This window comes from Psammomys obesus, unplaced genomic scaffold, assembly GCF_907164565.1.
Source record: "Psammomys obesus unplaced genomic scaffold, mPsaObe1.curated_primary_1811, whole genome shotgun sequence".
Taxonomy (NCBI): Eukaryota; Metazoa; Chordata; class Mammalia; order Rodentia; family Muridae; genus Psammomys; species Psammomys obesus.
Genome location: NW_026596095.1, coordinates 19,418,678 through 19,432,467, shown reverse-complemented (window position 1 = coordinate 19,432,467; position 13,790 = coordinate 19,418,678). Strand labels below are relative to the sequence as shown.

General features: G+C 40.0%; 1 protein-coding gene across 1 annotated transcript in view; it reads right to left on the bottom strand.

Annotated features, from left to right (window-relative positions):
- Positions 1-1,263: 1,263 nt before the first annotated feature.
- Dkk2 (dickkopf WNT signaling pathway inhibitor 2) overlaps positions 1,264-13,790 on the bottom strand; it is a 97,627-nt gene continuing 85,100 nt past the window's right edge. Inside the window, exons 2-4 of the mRNA XM_055628234.1 lie at positions 7,742-7,892; positions 6,496-6,651; positions 1,264-2,766 (exon numbers count right to left, since the gene is read on the bottom strand). Coding sequence (XP_055484209.1) covers positions 2,516-2,766; positions 6,496-6,651; positions 7,742-7,892 — 558 coding nt within the window. The 3' untranslated portion in view covers positions 1,264-2,515. The remainder of the gene's footprint in view (positions 2,767-6,495; positions 6,652-7,741; positions 7,893-13,790) is intronic.

Genomic DNA, 13,790 nt, shown 5'->3' with positions numbered 1-13,790 from the left:
TGGATTATATAGGGGAGACCAGCCCATCCTTGTGGGCTGGAGAGTTCAGACTAGGGGTAAGGTATACCAGCCAGGAGGACCCTGTAACAGGTAGGGCCTGAGGGATGTAGGGTGAAGTTGGCTGTTAGTGTTCACTTTGATGCATTAAATAGACACTCAGCCATTTATCCAAGGTTTGAAACTTAACAGTATTGATTTCCTAGAATACAAAAAATAAAAGAATCCACTAATCATGCTGGGTCTCCATTTTGGAAAATTTTCTCCTAAGAGAGAAGGTTGTGGGAAATATATTACCCATCCTCAAGAGTTTTTGAAGAGGTTTGTAGAGATCCCTTCTTTCAAGAGATTCCTGAAGTCTGAGGAAGAATTGATGGGTGGAAGTCATAAGTGTGAATATGTTGGCTTAACTTTATAAATAGCAATCATAAGCATTCTGTTGTGCCATGAGCTGTCTTGGTAACAACTAACTGGGTCACCTCACGGTACTGATATTCTGGTGATTCCCTTTCATGCTAAAGGCTAATACCAAATCCTGTTAAAACTCTAAAATTTTAGGATCCTGTGAGTGTTTTTTTTTCCCACAAGAAGACACAAGTCACTTTGCATTCAATTCTTTGAAAGAGAAAATTTTAATATATTTTATCTTATTATACATTTCCCCTAAATTACAAAGTTGACAGCTGCAAATATATTCTGCTACAAAGCTTTCTGTAAGAAACACCTCTATAAGAAAATACATCTCATTAACATTTCCTGTAAATAAATTATTCCAAATAATACTTTTTGAGAGGCTGAATATAAAGGAGATACTGTATAAACTAGATTGTGTCATTGCTCTGTAGGAAATTCTGACCAAATTGTTCCATTTTTCACACCACCAAGCTTAAACCACAAATTTTGCTATTGGATAAATTAGCTTATGATTTTTGCTCTAGCAGACATCTGCAGAGCACAAACCATGATCATCCTGGCAAGATGTGTGTCAGAAGCTGAAACTCTTCAAGGACTGGACTTTGAGATTGCAGATGGGTCTTAAGTAAAGCAAGAAAGTAATGTGGGGTCTATAAGAACTTAAGCAACAGCATGATAACCTTTTTTTGTCTTTTATGCTCTAGACATAATACTTAGAACTATGTTAAATCAGAAAGTAGTGAGTGGTCTCAGGTAACTTCTATAGATTAGAGATATGTGAATGTTCGTTCCACATAGTATTAAACTTTTTAACTCTCAATAGTTGCAGAAAATAGAAACTATGTCCTTGGAATACCTATTCCATTGAAAGGTTCGTACAGAAACTTCTGGTGACATTTGTTCCTCTTGTACCACCTGGTTTAAAAGAATCCGATGTGTAAGATCCCCTTATATCGAGATTCTTTTGCATCCTCAAAACCATGAAATATAATACAGCTGGGAAAGTTCAGGCACTGCACTGAACTCATCTGCATGAGAAGAACAAATTCCATGGAGAGTTTCAACTTTGTGGAGCCATTGGTATTAGCCATGAACATTCAGCCTGTGCTTCAGACATGTGATCTTAAAGTCTGGACAAATAACAAGGTTTCCTCTACTTCCCTGCTGTGTTTGACACAGTACAGATATCAGTCAAGTCTCTAGGGTCACCTTTGACCTACTGGTCTCCAGCTATGCAAAGATAAATGTATTTAGCGGTCTAATTCTACCACATGTAGGGTATGTCAAAGCTCTGGCAAAACAATGCTTACTCCATTTTCAGTTTCCCTCATGTTTTAGACATCTTGAATGTTTTTGCAATCTATGAAAATTCTGCCCTTTGCTTGCTTGTACTGCACTTGGCACAGTTAACGATGCTAGCTTGAGTGGGTATTATGTTTGAGATGTCATTCCTTCACAATGCAGGATCTGTTTTCATCTTATATCTGTCTTGATTGATTCAGGGGAAATTAGGTTTTTGAAGAAAGAAGTGAATGGTCTGAAAAGACACATGTTTACCTTTTTCTAATGTCTAAATGGCATGCCAGTATCTTGAAGTGATTTGGAAACCATTGACTGCCTTTTCCTCTTGTCTACCAAGACCTTTATTTGAGAAGTCAAAGTGGAGTTCCAAATTAAAAGGTGACTTTTATGATGCGAATTAATAAGGCTGGATATTTTCACTTCCTGCCCATCAGCTTTTCCCATGTTTTAGAGATTATCTTATGTCAAGGGACAGCGAGAGTAATTTATTAAACTGTAGCTTTGAGTAGAAATGTGGCTTAAGGTTATTTTTGTGGTATTTGTCAGTAAGTTTCATGGTGTGCTCTCTTTTAATAACAGCATTTTCACAAATGTGTACATTATTTACATAAACAAGTCGCATAATGGAAACACTGTGCTTTGGTTGTCACAGTCTTGGTTTAAATTCAGTCCTGCCCTCCTGTGTTCCACACTCTTACCACATCCCTCATTATTCCAAATTCCAAACTGGATTTTCCATCACGACATAATGCATTAAATACACAAATTCACAGTCTGCTAGCAATGACTCTTCCAGTGCTTATCAGATCTTCTGGCACACGTGGAGCCTGGCTTTGGAGGAGTAGGTAGCATCTTTCCACACCTTGCAGGACAGGCCCTTTGCACAGTCACACCTCTGGAAAATCTCCAGCCCGTGGGAGCCCTTCTTGCGTTGTTTGGTACAGACTTCCCCCTGATGGAGCACCGGTTTGCAGATTTTGGTCCAGAAGTGGCGAGCACAGCAAAATCCATCGATACAGTCTGATGATCGCAGGCAGGGGTCTCCTTCATGCCCTACAGAAAACATGACCAAAAAGGATTACAAGCGTTCTTGGGAACAACTTCTACTTTGCAATCAGAATCACAGAAAATACTGTTACTTGCCTTATCTTGAATTATGTTGCCACTGGGAAAAAAAAGTCTTGGATTCACACCAGTTTGTTCTCTTTTAACTCTCACAAATCTGCTTTTGTCTCTTTCCATTATCTACCACCTGAATATGAAGTTTAATAAATAGCCAGACTGTGTTCATGTTCAATTCATCATAGTCTACTTTTTGTCTATTTCTCTGTGTGTGTATGCATATGTGTATGCATATATGTATGCGTAGTGTACATATATGCATGCTTTTTGCTTATGTGGGAGTGCATGTATGTGTGTATGTGCAAGTACATGTGTACATGTAAATGAGAGACCAAGGCTGAGGTTGGGTATCATGCTCCATCACTCTTCTACCTTACTCTTTGAGCCGGGATCTCTCAATCAAACGTAGAGACAAGAGGAAAAGGCAATGTAACTGATATGGTCAGACTTGCTAGACAGCTTCCTCTGGGGCTCTCCTGTCTTTGCCTTCTAAGGCTGGAATCACATAAAAGATAGTATGCTCTACCCAGCACTTACAGGGTGGGGGTGGGGGGGTTGGAACTCCAGAAAGGAGCTCTGGCTCTTACATTTTTTTCTGTCCTTCTTCCATTTAGTCCCCTGATCCTTGGACAGAGTGATATAGATGTCCTATTTAGGAACGAGCACTCAACCGTCACTCATTCTCAGCACACTGAGCAGTCGTAAGTCTCTGCATTAATTCTAACCTAGGCTGCCCTCAAACTCAAGATCTTCCCAGATCCTCGCAAAGCTTTCCTGTGGGTTCCATGAGGGAAGTAGTGCAATTGTCCATAAGTTGCCCACACTCCTGCAAGAAATTACAATAAGACCATTGGGTCAACAGTCTGGAATTGTTTCTTCAGGATGTGATTGCTCTCTCTATTTGAGGTAAATGGAAACAGTACTTTTCCACTAAAATGCTTACACACATACATATGTATGAAACCATGGTCCTGTTTCACGGTTCTGCCTTTTTAGGCAGTACTGAATTAGGAGTTTTTGTCAAATATATTTCTGGCATCTATTGAAAACATGAATGTAGTTCTCCTTTCACCTGTTAATACCTTTAATTTTATTAGAGATTTTTCTCTTGACATCATTTGTCAGTTAAGTCCAGCTGTGAATTAGTAGCACATTTTATTTAGTGCAGAGAATTGGTGGATGAACTAGGAATTATGAGAGATTGGTCAGCAGCAGGAATTCACTACCGCATTTAGGGCAAGAGACCCCCAAGGAGCAGGTGATGTTGGCAACCAGGATTTGGATTCACTAGCCAGAATCTAATAGCCCCACCTGATAGCACTGAAGACTTGCGAAAATACAGTCATGCCAGAATACCAACGGAGGCAGTGAGACGAGTAAGCTGTTTAGACCCAGCCGAAAGCATCTGACAAAGAGTGGTAGGAACACAGCCTACAAGGAGCTGTGAGACAGAACAGAGCAGAGAGAAGGCAGCCACCTTAGCTCAGAGCCATCAGGCTCAGGGGCAACCAAGAACTTATTCTAAAATCCGTGGGATTACAAAGCTGGCTACTATGCACACTCACAAAAAAAGATGAAGTCGCTAAAGAGCACCTTCCCACACACATCTTGGCTGCGTTGATTTGTGTTTCAGTGTAAGGCAGGGGTTGCCAAATATTTGTGTTAGCTGCCAGATTGCAAATACATTAGGGCCGTGACGCTGTTACAGCTCCTCAGTGTTGTGTTGTAAAACTCAGGCACAGAGAAGAGCTAAATGAACATGTAGGTCTGTGTCTTTTTGAAGCATTACTTAGAAAACCTGGTGGTGCCGATGAGGCTCAAACGCTGTCTTTTGGCCACCTGTGGTCTAAAGGATTCTCTATCATTCTACATGTAGCTAATTTCACTGTAGGGATTTTATGCAGTTCGTGAGCCATGCATGCAATACAACACTTCCTATTTGCACTAGCACATTTCATATACGGTCAGATTGGAATAATTAATAGATTTTTGAATAGTGCTGTGACTTAGATGTCTGCTAGAATGAGGAAAGGCGCTCATGTAATGCCAACTAGGTAGGAATTTGATGAAGTAGAAATAAGTATGGGAAATACTTCAGGGTCTTGGGAGGTACAGATAAATGATAAAGATAAATTATTTGCCAGCATTATACAGATGACCACTAGCAGTCTAGGCTACAGGAATGAGTCCATTTTTTCCAGGAGACTGTCTTTTCAGAAGATGAAAATGTGGGAAAATGGTTTTGTGGTGAGACAAACTATAGAAATAACGTGTTTAGAAAAGGAAACTTGGAGCCAGGCATGGTGGTACATGCCTGTAATCCCAGTACTCGTGGACGCAGAAGAAGGTGGATCTCTATGAGTTTGAGGGCAGCCTGGTCTTCAAAGTGAGTCCAGGATAGCCAAGGCTAAACAGAAAAACCCTGTCTCAAAAAAACAAAAACAAAAACAAACAAACAAACAAACAAACGTTCAATCAATCAATCACAGGAAACTACATTTTCACATCAGAACTTCTCAGAGCACTTCAGTTCATCAAAAATTCCCTAGGCCCTCTACAAAAATGTAGCAGATGGGCAGCTTAGGCTTCATGTGGGTCCTCTAGTAAGGGAAGTGGGAACTGCATCAAACATGGACTAACTTGTTAGTTTTTTGATCACTTCCCCAGGCGGGACTGCCTTGCCAGGCCACAAGGGAAGAGGACATGCTCAGTTCTGATGCAACTTGATGAGCTGGGGTGAATGGGAAAGGGAGCTCCCCTTTTCTGAGGGAAAGGGCATGAGGAAGGGAGGAAGGGAGGGTGGGGCTGGAAGAGGAGGAGGGATGGGGCTACAACAAAGTCGTAAAGTGAATAAAAAATAAATACAATAAAAATTTAAAAAGGGGAGAATGAAGTTGTTTACCAATTCCCAAGAAAAGGAAGATGCTCCATTACAAGATTCTGTAGAACCCTGGGCATTTTAAATCACATACATCTTGAAAGAGGAATACACAGATACACTAGGAAAAGGCCTCCTTTGAGTATAAGTGTACTTCATGCTTTCAAATTTTTACTAGTAGTAAAATAATTTCATACTATTCAAGTTTGTTATTGCTGAGCTCTGAACTCCAGTAACTCTGAAATGTCCTGATGGGAGGAAGGGAACTTCATAGTCATGCATAACCCAACTTGAAACCAACTGCTTCTCATAGATTAGTCTATAAATAACATGCCATCTGATTGCTTAGTGAAATCAACTTCCTGAATCTGCAAAGGCAAAAAAAAAAAAAAAAAAACAATGGCTGGGAATTTAATTTCCAGCAACAGTATTTCCTCATACATTTTCCACAGTGAGTGCTTTACCCTCGGGTAAGTTTGGACCAGACAGGTTTGTTTAGAAGATTTCCTCTCAATTTTCGTGTGCAAAGAGAAGTGGGTTTAGAAAAATGGCATGGCAGATCAGGCTACTGCCTTTCTCATAATATGTATTTTCTGGCAGTTCTATGAGATCTCTAGCATTTTCAAAGGTGAAAATCAATAAACTCAAATTTGAAATTGTCCATTAACGAACATTTTAACAATGGATTTAAAAAACCAAGATGAATTAACTATTAACTATACTTTCTTTTACTTCCTTATAAAAGAAAGAGTAAAGAAACATGGAAGAACAGGTGCTCCTACCTTTTATATGAGGCATCTTGGTGTGGGGCCTTCCTAGATTCTGCCATCCCAGGTCATGGTTAGAATAGTGACCATGGTTGCGGTCTCTGTGCCGAGTGCCGTCCAGAGCTGGGATATGAGGCGTCAGGATGCTCTCAGTGACTGGGATGCAGATGCCTAGAAACAGGATGTAAACAGATCACTATCACTTTCTAACCTGTCCTGTTCATCCTGGTCCATGTTAGGAACCCATTCGTGTGTCTATTTCTTCATCTACCTACTATGTACTTATCCTTTTATCTGTTAGCTCATTCATTTACCACTTACTTACTGAGGATAGAATACTTCGGCTCTAAAGCCAACCTTCCTAGATATGAATTTTGCCTCTTTCATGGTCAAATGACACTGCAAGCAACAACAAAATGGGACCAAAAACAGAATTAATGTCTTTGAATCATTGTAAATATATGCAAAGTACTTAGAAGAGTGACACAGTGAATAATTAAATAAGTATCTGCCATTTTCTCTTAAGTCGTTGGTCCAGCATCTTTTCTGTTCATGAGCAAAACAATCTCAATCTAACCTACACACTTCTCAAATGGTGTGAGGCCTTCCTTCCTCCCTTCCGTTCCTTCCAATGGTGCTCACAGCTGGTTTATGCCTAGAGACCAGAGCAGGCATGGCAATATGAGCCTGACTGTGCCACTTTTCTATGATTAAATTTATGTTCTAACCACTTTCCGCAGTTACTTAATCCTGTGTTATCTGTGAATGTCAGTTCATTACTAATGCTGAATAAATGTCTGCCTGTCATTTCATTAGGGTTGAGTGCAGTCAGGCTACAGGATAGAGTCCTTTGTACTTAAAGGGCCAGTCACCCCTCACCTAGTAAGGCTGTTCCAGGACATCTTGAATATAATGATTATAATTCAAAATTCCCACGAGCCTAGTCAAGGGACTCACAACTGCACTGCTTATCTTGGTATTCATATGTTTAGGAAGCAAAACATTCAGAGATTTTTGCATACAACACCTCAATTTTTCCAAAGTCTACGTCAACAAAGAACACAGTCAAGAAAGTGGTCAGACCCCGGGAACCCTAAAATTTGGAAGGTGACTCTGGTATCTCATATAAGAACCCAAATCTCCCAATCCTAAAAGGTTTATAGCTCAGAAGCTTGGGTAAGTAAGCATTAAACTACTTTCCACACAGGTTCACAGGTTCACGAGACGGAAAGACCTGTTAGCACTTGGTGAGCTCTCTCACCATTATTGCAGCGGGTACCAGGGCAGCACACGCCATCTCTATGGCATCGCTTCTTTTTCCTCCGACAGACCATGCAGGCTGACGATCCTTGGTGGGGGCTGTGGCAGTATCTTCCAACTTCGCATTCCTTGTCACTGCTGCAAGGGTAGGCCTGTCATCAGAAGGAACAGCACAGAAAGCAACGGGTGAGGTCTCGGGACACTGAGAAGACCCCGAGGCAGCAAAGCCTAAGGGAAACTAAGTCCTTGCAGTGCTTGAATGAACTATGTCGTTGTGTGGTGTTCTGAACGTTATGTTCCCCAGCAGGACTTTTAGCCGATGAGTATCGGCTGTTGATGGTGACGACGATGAAACTGACAAGAAACTCTTAAAGTAAAAGCACCATGAAATTACCATTTCCTGTGCATTTTTATTTGCCTGTGTTGGATAAGGATTTATACTTCATGCCAACAAGTACCTGCTGTGAAAGTGACTTCTGGAGGCTGTTGTGTTGGTGACTGCTGTGTTGCCACTAACTGCAGAACACAGGAGTGTCCTTGCCACTCCCACCTGCTACTAAAATGTGGGGGACAATCAGATGGACCTGCTAGAAGTTAAACCATGTTATCTGCCCAATCAGAGAACAAGCACTTTTGGGAAAAAATGAGCAAGGGTGACTGTCTGGGTAGGGGGCTCCCTATTCTGGGTATTCCGGAGGAAGGGTGGGACTGCCAGGAGAGGAGGGAGGGGCCTATGGTGGAGATATAAATTGTATTAATTAATTAATTAAAGAAAAGAAAAAAAAAGGAAAAAATTTCTCACAAACTCTGCCTGTGAAAAGGTAAGGAGAAACATTCCCAGAATACTCTGAGAAACAACCCGATATTCACACAAAACAACAACACACCACCATCTCCCCTCACTCCCCCCCAAAAAAGGCCTTGCCTTCATTCCTGCTTCCTCCAGAACAACAGTGTCTGCATAACCAGAGAGGTGCTGGACTTGAATCTCCACAGTTCTCACAAAGCCCAAAGAGGCCCTCCTCACACAACCTCCTTCTACAACTATGCCTTCAGCTACTTTATGCAAGGCTATTAATTAATGTATTCTCCACCCATCAGTAAGTCAGTCCTGAAAAACTATATAAGGCGTGTTTGACAGTGACACAAAAGATAAAAGTAAAATATGGACTCCAGTTACATACATCTCGCCTTTTGGAAGTTCTTGGAATATTTAACATGTACCTGTTCTGAGACTGTAATGTCACACAGTCACACAGCAGGCTTAGATTTAGAGCATTGAGATAGTCCTTTTTTTTTTTTTTTTTTTTTTTTGAAACAAGGTTTAACTGTGTTGCTGTGTTTGCTGAAACTCACCACATAGGCCAGATTGGTCTTGAATCTTTAACTGGTGACAATTTTCCTGCCACTGTCTCTAAGAACTGGGATTATGAGCAAGCAATACCAGGCCTAGCCTCCTTTTACTTCATTTTATTTTGTTTTTGTCAGATTTTTCAGAGTAATGCATTAACTTTAAACTACAAATGAAAATCATACTTTTGAAAGCTTTGATTTTTGCTTTGAAGTGTGCATAAAAGATATAAGGATGAAACTGTGGATTAAATGTTTGTGTCTCTAAAATAATTATTCTGGTTTGTGTGTTTCCATTATGAAATCCCACTTGATGTCCTGGCCCACACATTGCTACATTGCTTCTTTCTCCCTCTTTCTCTCTCCCTCCATCCTTCCTTTTCTTCCTCCCTCTCTCCTCTCAGAGTATATCACTCTCATTTCAGGTATATCTGATCATTTTCAACTAGAAAGAGGAAGGAAAGATGAAGTTTATGTGTGAATGTGGAGGAAAATGAAAATAGGTTTTATAATCATTACAAAGTCTCGTTTAAACTTGAAAGAACAGCACTGGGAACCATTCGCTTCCCCTTGAAAGCGATTTTAAAGGATTGCATGGTGGCAGCTCTCCACGCATACATAGATGAAGTTGTATTATTAGCCCACTTTACAATTTCGTAACTTGGCTTTCGAGAATCTGAATGGAGCTAAATTCACAGTAGTAGGCTGTTTTTCAGGAACCCAAGACTAATGAAAACAAAACAAATGTCACTTCCTGCCTTGCCACACTCTTACCCCCAAGCGCTTTACCCTTTTCCTATTTAAACCCATTAATTTTAATTGCAGCACAATTCACATGTTTCTGATTCATTTACATTCATTTCATCAAATTGTTTTGCAAGCAACATTTGATGTCTTACAAGTCTTTCCTTCCTCAAAAATAGGACATGTTCTCTCAACTGAAACAAACATGTGCCACCTAAAATATCATGTGCTATTTACAACTCAGCAAATTCTCAATCAAAGTTATGGGCTCCATTCCTAAAGAACAGACTAAACTGGAGAAACAAGTGGATTGCTAAATGTAGTTTATTTATTCAGAAAATTGTAGAGGGAACATCATTTTTCTAATCCTCAGTTACTCGGAATTTAGAAAGAATTGATGTAGATGGTGTGAGAAAAAAAAAAAGTATGTTCCATTCTGAATGCCCATTTTAACTGTATAGAAGTTGGGGTCAAGTAAACTTTGGTGTGTGATTTCTTTTATTTGTAAGTTCTGCAATGAAGTTTATTTAAAAAATAAAATGAAGCGGTGCACATAGTAGTATCATTTCAAATGAAGCACCTGAAGCTCATTTTTATCTAAAACAAACTACATGGTTAGACATATAGTTTTATATATGTATATAAAACATATATATATATATATATATATAACATAGGAAAATGGAAGCCTGACTTACTAACAACAGTGAGTATGTTACAGCATTGATGCATCATCACATTTCAGTAAAGAATTCTAGACAAGCTATTTCAACACTAACATGACGGCTTGGCCACTTGTCAATTCACTGGTGTTCTTTTGTGTTTGTTTTTATATTAGGACATTGTGTCACAGTAGGAGAGCAAGGAAAGAGCCAGGCAGACAGAGAGACAGGGACTACTACATGAGACCCTGAAGAAGTGATAGGCATAGGAATGAATGAATGGGCTTCTGGTGAGAAAAATACACATATACTGCATGAAGAAACTTTCACAGGAAAGATCTTTATTTCCCATTTGCTTTGCTCTCAAAAGGCTGTTTCTTGGTTCCCACTCAATGATAGCCTGTGGCAAACATAAAGCAAGTGTGAGAGTCTTAGCTAAAGCTTTAATATTAATCAGGTGCTCACTTGGTCTCTGTTTTAGAGCTTTAGAAATAAAAGGCTGATGTTTCTTATTACAATTAATAGCGGTGGGTTTTTATGGCTTTGCCGAGTTGGTCATTGGTGAAGAGACTAGATAACCAATGGCCTATGAGGACCAGTGGCAGTTTACTGTAAAACCAACGGCCCAGGGTAAGAACCGAAATGAGGCCTGTATTCTGTTTGATAAAAGCTCCCAGAACTCTTTAGAAATTCCATTTTTTTTTCCCAGCAGCCACAATCATTCACTACCCTGACTCAGGAATGGTTGATGTAAATTAACTAGGGATACCTAATAAGAAGAGATGATTACCCATGGATTAACATGATTAGCGATTGATAAGGGATCTATCAGGAATAGGTCAAAACACAAAGACATTTGTCTTAACCCCTGTCTAGTCTAAAAATAGTCATTTGTTTCTATAAATAGCTACATTGGTAATCATTATAACCATGACAGGAGCTATAAAAATAAATAAATAAAACAGAGAAAACACACAGGGACACAGCTTGAATTGAAGTCTATAAAAAATCACCAGCTCTTTTTTTGTATAAAGTGTTTGAAGTCCATTGTCACTGTGCTAACATGGAATCATTATTTACAGTTTAGGCACTGCAACAAGGGAGAAACATTAAGTAACTTTTAGTAATACATCACATAGGCAGTGGCAAAGAATTTGCATGCACTGAGCTCATCCTGAGGTATCATCCTGAGGTATCAGGACCAAGAACCTATCATGGTGAGGGTTTCACACCCATTGACACAAGGCTGCTTTACCAGTGACCTCTAAGCTGAATACAGAGATTAAAAAAGGAAACTTGCTCACATCTTTCTAACACCAACAGCCCATCCTGAGGAAGCCATTGGAAAGACAGAAAGCTGGCTGGAAACACAGCCAAATCTATGACAAGGATTCCCATTCCTGACAACAGTTTTAACTGAGTGTAAATCAGAATTATAAAGAGAAGCCCACTGACTAGTATTCTAAGGAGCAAATCAAAATGAAAGGCAGCCAGTCCATCTTATTTGCAAGAACTAAGTCTTTGTTTCACCACTTTTTGTCAAAACTTTCAGGAGAGTCTTTGAATTAGTTTTACATATAGGACAGAGTTTACTACTACTTCTGAAGCTTGTCATCCCTTTGAAAATGCAAATATAGCCACTAAATCAGTTCCCTGGGATGCTTAGGAATATTGCTTCAGGTTTCTCTATAACACTGACCGATGAATAGGCTTTTGGCCACAACCAAGCCTCTCACATTCTCGAAATAATGATATTTTTCCTGTGATGGGGGGAGGGGAGAGAAAGAGACAGAAACATCACACATTGTTCATGTGGGATGGCTGGCCACCCATCCGGATTCTTGCAAGATCGACCTACTTTTGTTGTTGTTTTAATCTAGACAATTCTTTGTCCCCTGGAGCACTGTTTGTAACAAGCACGGAAGTTGGCTGGAGCCAGGAAAACGTCATCAGCTGGGCAGGCAGGAGACAGCCTGCGGGGGTGAGAGAGGACAACCCAGCTGTGTGAATGAAAACCATTTGAGTGGATTGAGGGTGTAACTGTGAAGAGCTGGGGTTACGAACATATCTTGGGGCTTCGGTGTCAAAGCAGAGCCAGGCTGGCCGTCACACTTGGGAAACCACAGCCTTGTCCTAACACTTCAGAGGAAAGGTTAGTTTCCCAGGTTATGATGCTCCACCTGGTAGATTTGTCTTTCCATGCGAACACACAATACAGTGCTCCAAAGGCATGCATTTCAGAACTGCACATGAAAATCTTAGCACGGCAGTGCTATGTGCGCAGCGTGCAGCGTGCTCATCATCTTCCTTGTTCACTGTTACCTCAGGTAAGCACCCTTGAGGACTCATGGACGTCAGGCTGGGAGGAATGAGCTATATTAAATTTCAGAGACAGCTCAGATTCTCCTGGTGTGCAGGATATGAACGTTTAGGTTCTTTCAAACAGCTGTTTGGCAATTGACTCAGAAGCCAGCAGTTACTCGGACAGACTACCAGTTTTCTCCCAGCTACTTTAAAAGCTAGACGTGTGATCTACAAGTGTTTTGCTGGCTACTCTAAAGGTGTTTGTGACAAAACTATGGATGCTCTTACACATTTATCATCTAAAGTTTGTCGACGTGCATTTGTTTGCTTTGTGTGAAATATTTTGTAACATTAACTACACTGTAATTTAATATGGTGCAATAAAATAGATATAAAACAGCATACTCATCATACAATCAATTTCAGTGTATTTCTCCATGAACATTTCCTCTTCAATTAAATACTGTGGGTTACTTCCAGTTAAATTTTGAAATGCAGAAGTCATTATCACAACTTTGAATATTTTGCTTTCAGCTTTTCCATGAAAGCGCTTAAAAATTATGGATAAAGGCCAGCAAGATGCCTCAGCTTGTGAGATCACTTACCACCAAAACTGACGACCTGGGCTCTGTCCCTGATAGAGGGAGAAAATCCCCAAGCTGTCCTTTGACTTCCACATATACATGTACAATATGGCACATGCATACATATTCACACACATAGTAAATAAATAAATGTAACCGATTTTTTAAATACTCAAGGAAAGATAAGATTTTAAGAGAGTATTAAAAATAAAATTATTCAAACCAAAACTTTAACCAGGTAATACAGAACTGTAATCCTATCAATAAGAAGGCAAGACAAGAGGATTCCAGGCAAGTTCAAGACCAACCTTGACTACATAATGAATTCAAGGACGGTCTGGAGTATATGAGACCCTATAACACACACACACACACACACACACACACACACACACACACACACACA